The 17,487-nt window shown below is 34.3% G+C and overlaps 2 protein-coding genes across 2 annotated transcripts; one reads left to right on the top strand and one right to left on the bottom strand.

Annotated features, from left to right (window-relative positions):
• Positions 1-1,290: 1,290 nt before the first annotated feature.
• Positions 1,291-1,935, bottom strand: LOC130824009 (uncharacterized). Its single transcript, XM_057688872.1, has one exon. The coding sequence runs from the start codon at positions 1,874-1,876 to the stop codon at positions 1,622-1,624; it is 255 nt and encodes an 84-aa protein (XP_057544855.1). The 5' UTR covers positions 1,877-1,935; the 3' UTR covers positions 1,291-1,621.
• A 1,090-nt stretch (positions 1,936-3,025) lies between these two features.
• LOC130824147 (uncharacterized) lies at positions 3,026-3,691 on the top strand. Its single transcript, XM_057689036.1, has one exon. The coding sequence runs from the start codon at positions 3,026-3,028 to the stop codon at positions 3,689-3,691; it is 666 nt and encodes a 221-aa protein (XP_057545019.1).
• Positions 3,692-17,487: the final 13,796 nt, after the last annotated feature.

Genomic DNA, 17,487 nt, shown 5'->3' with positions numbered 1-17,487 from the left:
AGAAGGAGGAAGAGAAAAAGTGGAGGCAGCTTGGGGAAAGAAAACGAGGGTCGGGATCAAAAACCCAAGCTTCTGATACCATGTAAGAATATTTCGAGTTTTTGTTCTCATTAGGAATAATGTTAATATATACAAGATTACAAACTATATTTTAGGAAACTAAGTATTTTTCTAATATTCTACATAATCATAAAGATTTTACAAAATGTGCAAGTAATCAAAAAGATATTATTCTACTATATTCTAAGAATGTTGAGGATAGCTTGCAGCCCCCTCACAGGATTTGTGTTATGTGCTCAACCATAACATAAATGTTCGATAGAGTAACATTATTTAGTATGGTATTAAAATCATTGTATTGATAATTCATTATGATGAGAAAACAAATTTCTACCTTTTGATTTTAAGAGCAAATCGGTGCTGATAACATATTAAAATTAAAAATAATTAATAAGATGTATTTGAGTAAGTTTCAGATTGATTTGATGCTTTTATTCATCCACGTAGGGGGTATTTGTGTCAAAAACTATTTTACTAGGTATTTTAATTGGAATTGGAAAAAAATTGAAGATGAAAAGGAAGAAATTTTCGAATATAACCATGCAACCGTTATATTTGACAGTCAACTGAAGAAAAACGTTATTCGGTACTTTTTTGAAAAGAAAAATAATTTTATTAGGTATTTTTTGAAAATTTTTTTTAAGTAGATACTTTTTAGAAAATTTTTTTATTCGGTACTTTTTGACAATTTTTCTTATTTTTAAAAAAAACATTACCTAGAATAATACAAAATTTGTATAATTTTCCTACAATAATCAAATATATTGATTAATCATGACTAATGCAAAATTTAGGACGTATTTTACTAGAGTAAACTTGGTGATTGGATAACTTGCTATAATAATTTTAAACAAATAAATTAAAAAAATATTAAAATTCATTTTAGATTTCTTATATTATTCAAAATTTTTATGCAAATTTTGAAAATTGTTCTCTAGTTTTACATTAATTTTCAGTTTACTTTTTAGTAAATAGTAACTATAACAGATCATCTAATTATCCGAGTTTACTCGGAGCAGATATCTCTCAAGTTTGGGATATTCAACAATGAATAGTCATTAAGTGAGATTATTATATTACTGAAAAAATCATGAAAAAAAATTAGAATACTATTTTAAATATAATTCTATTTTAATATTTTGTTTAAGGAACCAAATTTAATGTTTCAACAAACGAAGAAAATAGATCGCTATAATAGTAAGTACTAAGTTCCAACAAATAGTAGATAATTTTAACCCAACTACATTTTTTGTATTTCATAAACAAAACTTTATACTTGTATTTCACGAATTTCTATATTCTATATTTATTAGGACATAAATAAAAATTACTCCTGCCAAATATTTTAATCATACTTAACTTTTAAAGATCAAATGTTAAAGATAACATTTTCTCCAGATAATTAAGACATAGCACGTTCATCTGATACATCATTTTAAAGCAAAAGCAAATTAATAAAAATAACTTGATTTTTTTTTTTTTTTAACATGAAAAAAAAACTAGCATATTTGCGAAAAGAAGAATATATAATTCGAAAATATATTAAGGAGCACCATGATGGTTAATTATGGACATCAGAAGATCCGGTGACCGGCGCACCACCGGAAAGAGTAGGTGCATCTGTGCCGCCAGCGCCGCGGCCGGGTGTAGGTTCTAAGTGACCATGTGTACCATAACCTTGTTGCTTATAATCTTCCAAGTCTTTGTATTGCACATATGGACTTGTTTCAATCGGCAAATCTTCTAACTTCTTTGCTTCCTCTGATTGCTTCTTATCATGATCCTCATTTTTTTGCTGCTTGTTATTTTTGTCCATCTTTACCTTTCTTTTTTTTTCCTTCCCTTTTTTGTGTTTGAATATATATATATATATATATATATATATATATATATATATATATATATATATATATATATATATATATATATATATATATCTCTTCCTTTTCTAATTGACTAATTGTATTGTATGTCTTTATGTCTTTTTTGTGAGTTATTTATTATTTATATATGCATTGTGGTTGTTTTTCCCCTTATATTTCTCAGATTTTGTGGTGTTGCCAACTCCAGTTCTACGTGTTGTGTTTTGGAGTGATATTGTGTCATTCATTGCGTTTAGATTGGATCTACAATCAATAATTTTAACAAATAAAACAATATAATAATATAATAATAATACTTTTGTTTGATTTAAGGACATTATTTGAGAAATTGCCATGCTATAACTTGACACGTATACAAAAATACTACGTGGTACGTACCTACAAAATTCATATTAATGCTATGTTTCGAAATGTTTATTTAATATAGTGTTTAAGAGAGAAAGAAATTTTAATTTAAATTTGAGTTAGTTCTATTGTTGTTTTAAAAGTAATTAAGTTGAAGTCTCATTTTTTTTATAATTTTATAATTAAAATCTACAACTTAAATATATAAAATAAATGTCTAAAAAAAACTATGTTTAATTTGAAAAAATCAATTTATTAATTATTTTAAAATTAAAGTAGATAAAAATAACGTATTATGTATTGGAAACTATGGAAAGGATTGTTAATGATACTAGAACAAATAACACAACTTCATAAATATTAGCTATGCTGCTGCCAACTCTAGTATAGTTGTTATAAATACAACATGTTCTTAGTTAGTCTTTTCTTGATATAGATATATCATTAACACTTGTATGTTCATAATCAATTTTTCATTTTTTTAATCTCAATAATATTGTCTTCTCCTTTTCTCTCTTTCTCTCCAGCAAATTATTACTAGATCAAATCACAAATGGGTTATACTTCAATTTTCATCATGGTATCAGACACCTACAGATCATCTTCCATTCCTTTGGTAACCATTATTTACTGATTTTTTTTTTACATCTGATTTTTTTTTTCTTTTTCTTCTTCATCTTTCTTCTTTCTTTTATCTCATCTCAACCCTTTTCTTGAACATTCTTTCTTACTCAATCATGTCTACTACTCAAAACAGTTCCGGCAATAAAGCCCTTAACCCTATTCAAGATCCCACTTCACCCTATTACCTTCATCCGAGTGAATCTCAGCTTTTATTGGTTCCAATCCCTTTCAATGGTACTGGATTCAACGATTGGAAACGATCTGTTACAATCACTCTTTCATCCAAGAATAAACTTGCATTCATTAATGGCCAGATTCCACAACCGAATTCTACTGACCCTAATTTTAAAGCCTGGGAAAGAATCAATAGTACCATAATTTCTTGGTTGATGAAAGTGCTAGATCCTCAGATTGCTAGAAGCGTGTTGTATTTCCCAACTGCACAAGAAATTTGGCAAAATCTTGAAGAAAGATTTGGAATTACTTCTGGAACACAGATCTACTCTCTCACTCAACAAATTTTTGACATTGACCAAGGTTCCGATTGTCTCTCCACTTATTTCACAAAGATCAAGATGTTATGGGATGAATTTGATGCTTCAAATCCTCTACCTACTTGTAATTGTACCAATTGTACTTGTGGAATCAACAGCAAATTACTACAAATGAGAGAAGAGCAAAGGTTAATTCTATTTCTCATGAAACTTAATCCTGCCTACAAAACTATCCGAGGTAATATACTCATGCAACAACCTCTACCTAGCATATCTTATCTATAGATTAATCATGCAAGAAGAGAAACATTTTGCTTTAGCCTCCCACATCAATACTACTACTGATGAGGTTATTAGTCTTGCTGCTGTTAATAAAAAGAAATTCTATAATAATAATACTAATACTGCATCTCAGTCTCAAAATATCACCTATAGACCTCCTCACTATGGCACTAATGACATCAACACAAGAAAATCCAACCTATTCTGCAACTATTGTAAGAAGCAGGGTCATACAAAAGAAAATTGCTATAGACTGCATGGCTTCCCAACTAATTCTACTAGAGACAATTGGAACAACAAGAAGGTTGCTGCCATGGTCCAAGCAGATAATTCCAACAACAATCAAACTGCATCTCCAACACTTACAGTTGATCAATACAACCAACTTCTTTCTCTTCTTGGTCAACATGATACTCAAAGCATTCCAACAACTGAGGCTAATAATGATGACAACACCTGCCTTTTAGCTGGTAAATCTTGTTTTCTTTCTGTGACCAATTCTACTTGGATAATTGACAGTGGAGCTACAAACCACATGTGTTGTGATCTTTCTTTATTTAAGTCTTACACTACTGTTTCGGATAATATTGATAATACCATAACCATTCCAAATGGAAATCTTATAAAAATAGCTCATAAAGGCACTATTATTTTAAGTCCAGAACTCACCCTTAGCAATGTTCTCCATGTTCTAGCTTTTCATTTCAATCTAATTTCTGTCACCAAGCTTTGTAGTGATATGCATTGCTCCCTCACTTTTCTCAACAATTGTTGTTCTGTTCAGGGCCCTTCTCTGAGAAGGCCAATCTTGCTTGGTAAACTCGTACAAGGACTCTACCATCTTGTTGACACCTTTCTTGAATCCAACCAACAACCTCAAAAAGACTCTTCTGCTTCTATATGCTGTGCTGCTTCAGATATTGAACACACAAAGCTATGGTATCTCAGACTAGGTCATGCACCATTCCCTGTAATAAAACATATCTTTCCTTCTTTAAATGTTTCTGATTGCATAAAATCTTGTCTATGTAAAATTTGTCCCTCAGCAAGACAAACTAGATTCGCCTTTCCAACTAGTTCAATAAAAACAAATAAAGCTTTTCAATTACTACACATGGATGTATGGGGACCCTATAAGCACTCCACATACAATAAATGCACTTCATTTCTCACTATTGTTGATGACTTTACCAGGACTACCTGGATTTTTTTATTGAAAAACAGATCTCAAGTGCCTATTATCTTTGAGTATTTTCATTCATATGTCTTTAATCAATTTCACAGCAATATTCAAAGTGTAAGAACTGACAATGCACCTGAGCTATGTGCAGGCAGAATAAAAGATTTTTACCACATTAAAGGCATTATTAATTATAAATCTTGTCCTAATACACCACAACAAAATGGTGTTGTGGAAAGAAAACACAAACACTTATTAGAAACTGCAAGAGCTCTATACTTCAATCTAATATTCCCATAAAATTTTGGGGAGAATGTGTTCTAACAGCTGCATATCTAATTAATAGAATGCCATTACAAAGCATAGGCAACATTTCTCCCTACCAAAAGTTGCTTGATATTCCTCCTAAAATGGATCACTTAAAATGTTTTGGTTGTCTCTGCTATGCTTCAAATACCTCTCCCCATAAAAAAAAATTCGATACAAGGGCAAATCCTTGCATATTTCTTGGTTATCCTAACAACCAGAAGGCTTACAAACTATATGACCTCACTACACACACTATCATCATATCGAGAGATGTCTCCTTCTATGAAAAACATTACCCTTATCATCAGCAATCAGCCCAAACACATAATAAACCACATTATCCCTTTTTCCTACCCACATCAACAAATAATAACATACTAGTGGATGATATCTTTCAAACCCCAATTATTTCAGAACATACTGCAGCAACTGAAAACAAAATTTTTCAGACTCATTATGACACATCACCCTCTAATACTCTTGATCTTTCAACCAGCATTATCCAACATGATAATATCACACCTCAAATTCCTATAAGACACTCTCACAGACAGACAAAAATCCCCACTTACCTCTCAGATTATGTTTGTAATACTGTTTCCTGTGCTACTAACAAATGGTGTTCTATGATGTCCTGTAATGATCTCTCCAATTCACAGCAATGTCTTATGGCTCATCTTACCTCTATTACTGAACCTACTTCATACAAGGTAGCCTCTCAAGATCCTAAATGGGTTCATGCAATGCAGAAGGAATTACAAGCCTTGTCTGAAAATAAAACTTGGCTGTTAGTTGACCTACCTAATAATAAGAAACCTATTGGGAGTAAATGGGTTTATAAAGTAAAGCTTCATGCTGATGGCTCTATTGAAAGATACAAAGCCAGGTTAGTAGCTAAAGGATACAATCAAAAGCATGGTATTGATTATGATGAAACATTCTCTTCTGTTGTCAAAATGGCCACAGTAAGAAGTAATCTAGCCCTTGCTGTACATCATAAATGGCACATATTTCAACTTGATGTCAATAATACTTTCCTTCATGGTGATCTAAATGAGGAAATATATATGAAAGTTCCAGATGGTTTTCCAAATCCACAAAATCAGGTTTGTTTACTTAAAAAGTCTTTATATGGTCTCAAGCAAGCATCAAGACAATGGTTTCACAAATTAATGCTTTCTTTACAATCTCAAGACTTTGTTCAATCAAAAAATGATTATAGCCTCTTCATAAAGAAGGATGGCCATAACATTACAGTAGTTGCTGTCTATATTGATGATATTATTTTGACTGGTAATGATATTAATTGCATTTCACAACTCAAGCACTACCTCCATGATACCTTTAGTATTAAAGACTTAGGGATTCTGCATTACTTCCTAGGGTTGGAAGTTAATTACATTGCTGCAGGAATCTTTCTCTCACAAAAAAAGTTCACCAAAGACCTCCTCAAAGAATCCAAACACCAAAATTTCAAATCTGTTGTTACTCCTCTGCCACAAAATCTCAAATTAACAACTGATCAGGGCCAACTATATGATGATCCTAGTTATTATAGAACAATGGTCAGTAAGTTAAATTTTTTAACCAACACCAGACCAGATCTAGCCTATACAGTTCAGTACCTTAGTCAGTTCATGCAAAACCCTCGCACCCCACATGCTTCTGCTTTACAACACACATTGTACTATGTACATACTACAGCAAGCCAAGGTATTATCATTAAAGGTTCTAATCAATTACAACTCCAAGCTTATTCTGACTCTGGCTGGGCTTCATGTCCAAATAGCAGAAGGTCTATCACAGGATACGTATTATTATTAGGTTCCTCCCCAATTAGTTGGAAATCCAAGAAGCAAGAAACAGTTTCAAGGTCTTTAAGTGAGGCTGAATACAGAGCCATGGCCTCTGCAGCAAGTGAAGTTACTTGGCTAGTACGACTATTAGAAGAACTACAACTCACATCTTTGAAGCCTGTTCTACTGCATTGTGACAAAATAAGTGTTATACATATTGCCAAGAACCCTGTGTTCCATGAACGTACTAAGCACATTGACATCGATTGTCACTTTACTAGAGACAAGGTTCTAGAGGGGCTTCTTCAGCTGACATATCTACCAACCAAGAATCAATTAGCTGACGTACTCACTAAGATCTTGCCCTATCACCAGCATTATCAATTGATGAGCAAACTAGGTATGTCATCCATCCCTCGTTTGACGGGGGGTGTTAATGATACTAGAACAAATAACACAACTTCATAAATATTAGCTATGCTGCTGCCAACTCTAGTATAGTTGTTATAAATACAACATGTTCTTCGTTAGTCTTTTCTTGATATAGATATATCATTAACACTTGTATGTTCATAATCAATTTTTCACTTTTTTAATCTCAATAATATTGTCTTCTCCTTTTCTCTCTTTCTCTCCTGCAAATTATTGCTAGATCAAATCACAAATGGGTTATACTTCAATCTTCATCAAGGATTATCCCTATAGTACCTTCCACTTATTTGATAAGATAAATGCTTGCATGAGTCAAAGAAAAGGCCAAAAAAAAATAATAATAAATAAATAAATTGTATATCCTATGTTTTGTGCTTAAGTCATAGGTGTAAGAGCATTAGGTGTTTTTTCCTTACTAGTTATGGGGCCGCGTGCTCCAAGTTACATTATTGAATATCATGATATTATTTTATACATTCCTATTACGAATTTAAATATTACAATATTAATGTATTATAAAGTTGTGAGGGGTGTAATGACTAAAAATATACCTTATTAACTTTTTATTAAAAGTCATGTATAATGTCTGAACAAAAAAATAACATCTATTGTTAATCATGTAGTCTCCATGTATCAAATTTTTCACCACATATAAGAAGAATGATTCCCAAACAATGAACTTTTATAACTAGTACCATTTAAAAACTCCAAGATAATTATAACCTAATTAAAATAATACTGCGATTTAGCATATTCTTCAATTATCCTAGTCATCAGATTTTTTGAGAAAAATAAACGCATTTAATTACATTAACCAAAATAGGCCAATTAAACAATTATCTTGAATCTTGATTGGAATGGAGTATCTTGTCTTAATAAGCCAATTAAACTCACCAGAAATGATGAATTGTTAATGCAAAGTTTATTGTGCCACGAAAAGTTTCATTACATAAACCAAAACAAAAAAGTAAATCAACCAACCAAAAATCTTAACTTAACTCATACATAAAACCCTAATAGTTGGAATCGAATTAATCAAATTCAAAGGAATAGAAAGAGTAGAATTTTAAAACTTACCAGATAGCCCAGACAATCTAGGCCATTGCTTCGTCTTCAACGTTAAACTCCCTCAACTACTCTCTTTTTGCTTGCCCTCCTCATCACTAATTTGTTTCTCCATTTTATAGCCATAGCCCATAATTATTAAAATAATGAGAGGAATATATACTCACTTGGAATGAAGAAAACTTTGCAACTTATTTAAATTTTGTAAATCCAAAATCCAATTCTTTTGGGCATTTCATCAAACAGTTTATGAGCAAGGTCTAATTATCGGAAAAGAACATGTGAATTAATGTTTAGATGTTATAATGTCTCAACTGCAACAAAAAATTGAGGAATTAACAACGAAAATCAGCAAATTGACAAATAAAAGTAAAAACCTAATAGATTGAAACTTCTTAATCAAAATCATAAAGCAATTAAATAAAAAAACTTATAATAAAAGTAACCCTCTATCTTTAACACCTACACAATATATAAGTATGATGGGGCTAAGATCCATGATTTTCCGAGACCTACGTTAATTATCTTGTTATCAATTTATAGACCAGTCTGGGTCACCGCTTTTCTCATTTACAAGAATTAGACCTCCCAACATACTACTCTCAATTGCACAAAACTCAAACCCAATTAGCCAATAATTTTACCATTATCCTTGATTTCTGGTTTAACAACAAGTTTTTTTGTTGTTTCTGATTATTTCTCTGTATTTCATTCAATGATGATGATAATATATACAAGAACTTTAAGTAACTGCTTCTAATGAAGAATAATCGTCCTAACTGTCCTATTAACTGCTACATTAATAAAATAATTGTCCTATACATGTAATTGCAATATCTAGTCTAACACTCTCCCTCAAGTTGGGTCGTAGGGTTACCAACACCCAACTTGCATAAAACTTCTTCAAAGAACTGAATTCCAACTGCCTTCGTAAGAATGTCTGCTAGCTGATCTTTTGATTTGACATGTGGAAGCTTGATTATTTTGGTTTCTAATTTCTCTTTTATGAAATGACTGTCGACTTCTACATGTTTTGTCCGATCATGTTGAACTGGATATTCTAAAATATTGATAGCTGCTTGATTATCACAGTATAGCTCACAACTCCTTGTATGAGTGAATCCCAGTTCAGTTAATAACTTTCTCAGCCATAGGACTTCTGTAATTCCCTTTGCTACACCTCTGAATTCGGCTTTTGCATTGGACATAGCAACTACCTTTTGTTTCTTGCTCCTCCATGTGACTAGATTTCCTCCCACTAAAGTAAAGTAGCCTGAAGTTGACTTCCTGTCGTCTCTATCACCTGCCCAGTCTGCATCTGTATATGCCACAAGATCAAGATGACCATTCTTCTGATATAAAACTCCCTTTCCAGGGCATCCTTTGAGTTACCTGAGAATCCGATAAACTGCGTCCATATGCTGAACCTGTGGTCTGTGCATGAATCGGCTAACTACTCCTACTGCATATGCAATATCAGGTCTTGTGTGAGCTAAATAGATTAATTTCCCTACCATGCGTTGGTACTGCATTCGATCAGCCAGTTTCCTTTCTTCAATCATTTGTAGTCTATGGTTCGTCATCATTGGTGTCTCAGCGGGCTTGCAGTCCAGCATCCCTGTTTCAGTTAACATGTCTAAAACATACATCCTCTGTGATATAAAAATTACTTTGTTTGATCTGAGAACTTCAATCCCTAGAAAGTATTTCAATCTACCAAGGTCTTTCATCTCAAATTCTTGGAATAGTTTTTCCTTTAGGTTGGCTATTTCCTCTGTGTCATCCCCAGTAATGATCATGTCATCGACATATATAATCAGACATGTTATTCTACTTCCTCTTCGTTTGAGAAATAAGGGGTGATCCGAGTTACTTTGGCTGTAACCGAATCTCCTCATCGCAGATGTGAATCTTCCGAACCATGCTCTAGGAGACTGTTTTAACCCGTACAAAGCTTTCCTCAATCTGCACCCCACATTCTCTGAGAACTCTGATTTAAACCCTGGTGGGGCTTCCATGTACACTTCCTCCTGTAGCTCTCCATGCAGAAATGCATTTTTTACGTCAAATTGATGAAGGGGCCAGTCTAAGTTTGCTGCAATGCTGAACAGAACCTGAATTGTATCAAGCTTCTTTTTATTCGGCAATGTGCACTTTTCCCATGTGCCATTCTTCTTGAGAGTGTTAATCTCTTTCTCCATAGCTTTTCTCCAATGATCGGAAGTTAGGGCTTTTTCGACTGTGGTTGGACTTTTGGTTACATCTAAGGTTGCCTTGAATGCCAAGGCACTCTGTGACAAGTTTTCTGAGCCAGAATTCTCAATGGGATATCTAGAACGTTTTGCTTCATACTCAGGGTCATATCTTCTTGGGGGAACTCCTCGAGTAGAACGAGGAGGTAGTATATATGGTGCACTCCCAACATTTTGGATGTTATGATTCCCTATTTCAATTGTATCTGTGACAACTTTCTCATTTAAAGTATCAGCAATCACATTATCATTGTTAGTGCCTTCTGAAACAATATTATCAAGATTTGTATGACTCACCAGATGGTCAGACATGATTGGTAACGGTAGAGGAGTGATGGTAAAAACATCTTGGTGAGGTAAATCTGTAGCATTGTCTACTTGATCTTTTGGGTCTAGGTTGGATAACCGTGGATTAACTAACCATCTGAGATCGTCACTATGTTTCTCCCCTTGACATCGAGGATGCTGGTAGTAGTATTCATTTTCGAAGAACTCACAATCCATGGTGGTATGGATTTTCCTAGTCAGGGGATCATAATATCAATAGCCCTTCTGATTCCTTCTATATCCAATAAAAACACATTTGACTGCTCTTGGTTCAAACTTATTACGTACCCTTGCTGGACAATGAACAAATACTGTGCACCCAAATATACGAGGAGGTAAAGTATGTGAGGAGGGTATAGGAATATGAGTTTGTAGAGTGACTAGGGGTGTGTGATACTGAAGGCTCTTGGTGGGAAGTCTATTGGTAAGGTAATTGGCAGTAGCGATGGCTTCAGGCCAAAGATGAGTGGGAACATGAGAGTCAAGCATAATAGCACGGGTCATCTCAAGAAGTGTGCGATTTTTCTGTTCTGCCACTCCATTTTGTTGGGGTGTATTAGGGCAACAAGTTTGATGTATAAGGCCTTGCTGTTTAAAGAATTGTTGCATGTTAGAATTAATGTATTCTCTACCGTTATCAGTTCGAAACATGCGGGGTTGGGTTTGGAATTGGGTACAAATCATATTATAGAATTCAACAAACACATGAAACACTTCAGATTTCTGTTTAAGGAAGTAAATCCAACTCATACGGGTGCAGTCATCAATAAAAGTAACGATGTATGAAAAACCGTATAATCCTACAACGGGAGCAGGGCCCCATACATCAGAATGAACTAGCATAAAAGGCATATCAGCTTTATTCAAACTACTAGAATATGAATGTTTATGACTTTTCGCACTACTAGAATATGAATGTTTATGACTTTTCGCAAGAATGCATGTTTCACATTTGAATTCAGTTTTGAGTCCTACAAAATTAGGAAAATGTTTTTCAAGATACCCTACAATTGGATGTCCCAGACGTCGATGCCAGGTCTATAGTTGTCTTTCCTCTGACCCGCGAACAAGAACCGCTTTGCTGTTTTGAGTCTCCCCTTCCAAGTAGTATAGTCCACCTCTCTCAATACCACGCCCAATAATTTTTCCTGTCTGAGCATCCAGCACAATACAACACCCGGGTTTCATGAGTACAGTACAATAATTTGTGAGACAGGTCAGGAACAAATAAACAATTTTTTAAAGTGAGATTTTTTGTGAAAGAAACACTTCCGGCTCCGCTCACTTTAATCCCTTCCCGATTAGCTGTTTTAATGATGTCTTTCATAGGTTTGTCACGAGTCAAAAAATCTTTCGGGTCATATGACATTGTATCTGTAGCACCACAATCTAAAATCCAACTCCCTTCGAGATAAGATAAAGTATTAAAAGAGGTTGAGAATTGATTGGGAGGAAATGTGACGTGTGAGGCACGTGACCCTCCCCTCTTTATAAAGGGTTGAGGTCCCTTGTCTTCACTCCCACTCTCCTTAACCCTACACCTGTTTCTTGTTTCTGTGGAGGTGCGCCGTTTCCTTCTTCTTCCTTGCGTGTGTTGTTTTCTTTTCCTTCTTTGATATAGGTGACTTGCATGGCTCCATCTAGGTTTTCCCTTTCCTCCATGGATGGGGGTTGTTCCATGCTCCACCCCACTACTACTCTGCCAGTCCGGTGCTGATCGGAATATCGTGCCGACTTCTTTTCCCCCTTTTTCTTTGTGTCTGGCCACCACTCCGGGTACCCAACGAGTTTATAGCACTCGTTTTTTGTATGCCTTGTACCTCCAGAGTGGGTACATTTTATGTGAGTTTTATCATCCTCTCGCCGGTAAGTCCTTCCTCTAGCCGATAAAACTTCACCGGAGCCCGATGATTCCAGATCTGATGAGGGATCCGTTTTCATGATTCCACGCCTCAGTATTTTTCTCCTTATACTTGCATAGGCCTCCTCCACTGTAGGGACTGGGTCTAACAGTAAAAGGTGTTGCCTTTCTTTGTCGAATGTTTGATGAATTCCTGCTAAGAACTGGTACAATTGATTTTTTTGGATTAGTTGATTATAAATGATGATATCTTCTGGGTCTTTCATGGGATTTGGCTGCCTTCTGTCGATTTCTTTCCATAGTATGAGTAAGTTGATGTAATATGTTTCAATTGTGTTGGTTCCTTGTTGGATTTTGTTGGTTTTGATTGTTAGATCGAATATTTGCAGGCCGTCTCTCCCACTACTGTAAAGTGTTTCAATCCCTTGCCACAAAGTTTTGGCCGTCGGGAAATCAAAATACTGATTCACTAAGTCAGAATCTATGTTCTCCAAAATCCATGAGATAACAATCGAGTCGCGTTTGATCCACTGGTTGTACGTTGGGTCATTTGTGGCAGGTGGGTCGTCGATGATGTGATTGAGACGATCACGTCCACTAATGGCAAAGTGCATCAGCCTGGATCATTTTGTGTAATTCTGATTTGTTAATTTCTCTGAGATTAAGAGGGTATGTGAAACAGCCTAAACCGACGTAAACAATATAATAATATTGTCTACAAAGCACAGCGGAAGACTTATAGAAGTTTGGGCTGAATCCGACCTGTGGCTCGATAGCCACAGCAACCAATATCAGAGTATTTAAAAACTTTACAAAACTGTAATACAATTACTTACAACCCAGTTATAAACTAAATTAATACATTATAAATATCTATTTTTTATTTAAAAAGACATGATTTGTCAAAATGTCATTATAAGTTAACCTTCCGAAAACGATGTCCTCGCTATCGCAACACATAACACATAAATGAGCAGCACATCCATCTGCACTAAAGATGGCAACCTGAAAGTGGATCTACCCCCTGTAAGAGATAGACCCTATAAAATAAAACTGTCAACAATTGCATTGTTGGGTACTCCAACAAACTACTACAAACATTTATAAACATTATTTTATCCAAATCAAAACTCCTTTAAAAGACCGTTTGGTATCGACATAAATACGGCTATGAACCTTTAGTTCATAACGAATCAAAACACGGCTATAACTTTACAAGTTAATAGCGTAAATCAAAATGCGGCTATTACTTTACAAGTCAATAGCGAAACAATACGACAAATGACAAATATGATATCATTTGCAAAACAAACAAAACTTAATGTACCAAACGTATTTATTCAAAAGTCTTATTAAATCAATAATTTAACAACACTTAAAACGTGGGAATATATGGACCGTCAGGAAGTAGGCTTGATCTAAATCCTGAGAACACGGGTGATCGTCATCACCGAAAATACGGTTCTTGCAAGAACGAAACGGGATCAGGGGCTCGAGAGCGATCCGAATAACCATTACCTATTATCAAGCTATAGGATTCCACAATAATCCGGTTATAAATATCCGTTTCCAATTCCCAAAAAGGGACATTTTTCAATGTCGAACATTTCAATATAAAACAAAACAATAATTCAATTGATTTTCTCTGAAATCAACAATCATACCTCATCTTCATAATACAATATTTCAAGACTCGTATTTTATAAGTTAGTAACATACAAAACATGCTTTTGTATTCTCTTTAAATAAATACAATATTTAAAAGCTCATATATAAAAAAATATGAACATTCTAAACATCATTTAATCAAAGACTAGGAGCAAGGTCAAACAAGGTCAAAATCCACAGTTTCAAACACCAAACGATTTTGCTCAAATATCAATAGTAGTAATACCACACCTTATATAACATAACTTGAACTTTGAAATACTTGAATTAAATTTAAAAGATAGGATAGTAGTTTGCTTGTAGATTACCTTTCTACGCCATGAATAACAATCAATAATTAAAATACCAATCAACTCATATGTTCCCAAATTTATACTTGAACCAAACACTCATATTATTCAATTAAGATCCACAACCCAACAATACCAATCCATAAAGGGAAAACAATAAACCTAAGTTAATCTCAATTACTCAATAAATAACCTTAAACCTCCAATTTATTTTATACTTCCTAATCCCACATAATAAATTCCATTTTAGTACCATAACAGGACACTTGTTAGTAATTTGATCATAAATCTCTCATACGAACTCATCTTGGGGCGATCCAAGTGCCTACGTGATCGCGACTCGAAGCTCTACAAATATTATGAAGACACCAGAACCAAAAAACAATCAAAACTATCCCAAAATAGCCAAAACAGAAGGTTCAGTATTGATTTTCATGACAGCCTGCGGGTATGTCACTGTTTTGAACATAACTCTCTCATACGAACTCATCTTGGGGCGATTCAAGTGCCCTAGTGATAGCGACTCGAAGCTCTACAAATATCATGAAGACACCAAAATCCCAAAACGACTCTAACTACTTCAAAAACAGAAACACAAATTCGGACAGAATAAAACGGAACCTCGTTGTCGATTTTTATGACAGTCTACTAGTATTTTGGACATAACTTCCTCATACAAATTCATCTCGGGGCGATTCAAGTGCCCACACGACCGCGACTCAAAGCTCTACAAATCTCAAGACATAAGAACCCAAAAACAATCAGAACCATCCCCAAAATAGCCAAAACAGAATGTTCAGATTATAAACTGAAATTTCAGAATCCCAAATACTCAATTTGATACTAGAACTCAAATAACCCAAATAACCAATACTAATCAACACTAGCAAGAACCCAATTACTAATTAAACTCATATACTCTAATTAAATTCAAGTTGATACCCAAATTGAATCCACAACCCAAATTGAATCCACATACCAAACTACTTTAAAACATTCAATTAATACTTAAATAGAATAGTTTGTGGATTACCTCAATCACCATTAAAGGAAGAGGAAGGAGTTGGTATGGTGGTGTGGTGACACAGGGGCCCAAAATCGGTTGGAAGGAAGGCCAAAACCGGTTGTCCTTGTTGCTGTTTGCTGGCGGCTGCAAGGAGTCACCACCTGCTGTTGGTGGCTACTGTCGGCTGCGGGGGAGGAGGTATAGCTAGCGGTGCAGGCTGCTCGTGGAAGGGAAAAAACGTAGCCTGTGGTGGCACTGAGGCTGCTAAACCGTGAGGGAGAGGGGAGTGGGACGTGAGAGAAGAGGGTAGAGAGGGATTGGGAAAGTGGGTTTGTATGAAGGAGAAGAGGTTTGTCGGTTTATTTGGGGTAAAATGGGTTTTATTTTTAGCTTTGACCCATTAAATTCTATTAAAGCCGTCTCATCGTACGACAGTCTTATATAAGACGTGTTGTAAGGGTACAATAGGCGATTTATGAAATAAGTAATATTTCGTAATTGGTAGTATGAATAAGGATTGCATTTAGGAATTTATTTTTCAATACTTTATTTAAATTTATTTTTATAAAGATAAAATAGTAATCAATTAATAAAATATAATCAAAATACACTTTTATCGAAGTATTCTTTGTACGAATTTTATACATTAAATAAAATATACCTCTTTCTTGAAAATGTTAACAAATGAAATACTTGAGTCAATATTATCAAAATAATAATATTATTACTCGGATTAACTTACTTAATTATCCCAATCAGCTTAATAAACTTATGATTAAGCTTTGTTAAATGTAGTCTATTTCAGTATGGGTGTTGGTCTCGGTTTCAGTGGGCAGTTGGTTGGAGTTTAACTGTTTGAACAGTTGCAACAATTGCCCCATTGTGACCGGTTGATCTGGTGCTATGACATTTCTTGATTCGTCTTCCATTTTAGGGTTTCAGGTAGGTTAACGGTATATGATGAAGCTGCAAAAACTATTCAGAATCGTTGCCGCTCTGATACCATGATTTCTGGTTTAACAACAAGTTTTTTTGTTGTTTCTGATTATTTCTCTGTATTTCATTCAATAATGATGATGATAATATATACAAGAACTTTAAGTAACTGCTTCTAATGAAGAATAACCGTCCTAACTGTCCTATTAACTGCTACATTAATAAAATAACTATCCTATACATGTAACTGCAATATCTAGTCTAACAATCCTAAATCCTCATTTCAGAATAATCTAATCAAAACATCTAACCCTAACTCAACAATTGCATTAAGTTTTAAAAAAATCTGTGAAGAATTTAGGAAGATAATAATAGAATTACCTAGTAAATAGAGCAACCACCATCAAGCTCAATTCAAATAAATCTGCATCAAACCCTAAATTGTTCCCCCAAAAAAGTCGTAGTGATCAAAAGGGATGAATTGAAAAGAGCATAATTAGAAGGTGTTCTCTTCAACTTATTTTTTTGACTTATTACTTATTCTTATTGGAATCAAATCAGATCAGACCATATCAGATCAGATCAGAACTATTCAGATCAGATTAGAAAGTTTCAGATCAGACCAGATCAGATCAGAATAGATCAGACCATCCCAGATCAGATCAGACCAGACCAGA

The sequence above is a fragment of the Amaranthus tricolor genome, chromosome 9, assembly GCF_026212465.1.
Source record: "Amaranthus tricolor cultivar Red isolate AtriRed21 chromosome 9, ASM2621246v1, whole genome shotgun sequence".
NCBI classification, from domain to species: Eukaryota; Viridiplantae; Streptophyta; class Magnoliopsida; order Caryophyllales; family Amaranthaceae; genus Amaranthus; species Amaranthus tricolor.
Note: the sequence above shows the minus strand (reverse complement) of the source record. Positions and strands in the feature narration are given on the sequence as shown.

Coding starts and splice junctions, on each gene's coding strand:
- LOC130824009 (XM_057688872.1), bottom strand. CDS start 1,876: ATGGACAAAAATAACAAGCAGCAAAAAAATGAGGATCATGATAAGAAG.
- LOC130824147 (XM_057689036.1), top strand. CDS start 3,026: ATGTCTACTACTCAAAACAGTTCCGGCAATAAAGCCCTTAACCCTATT.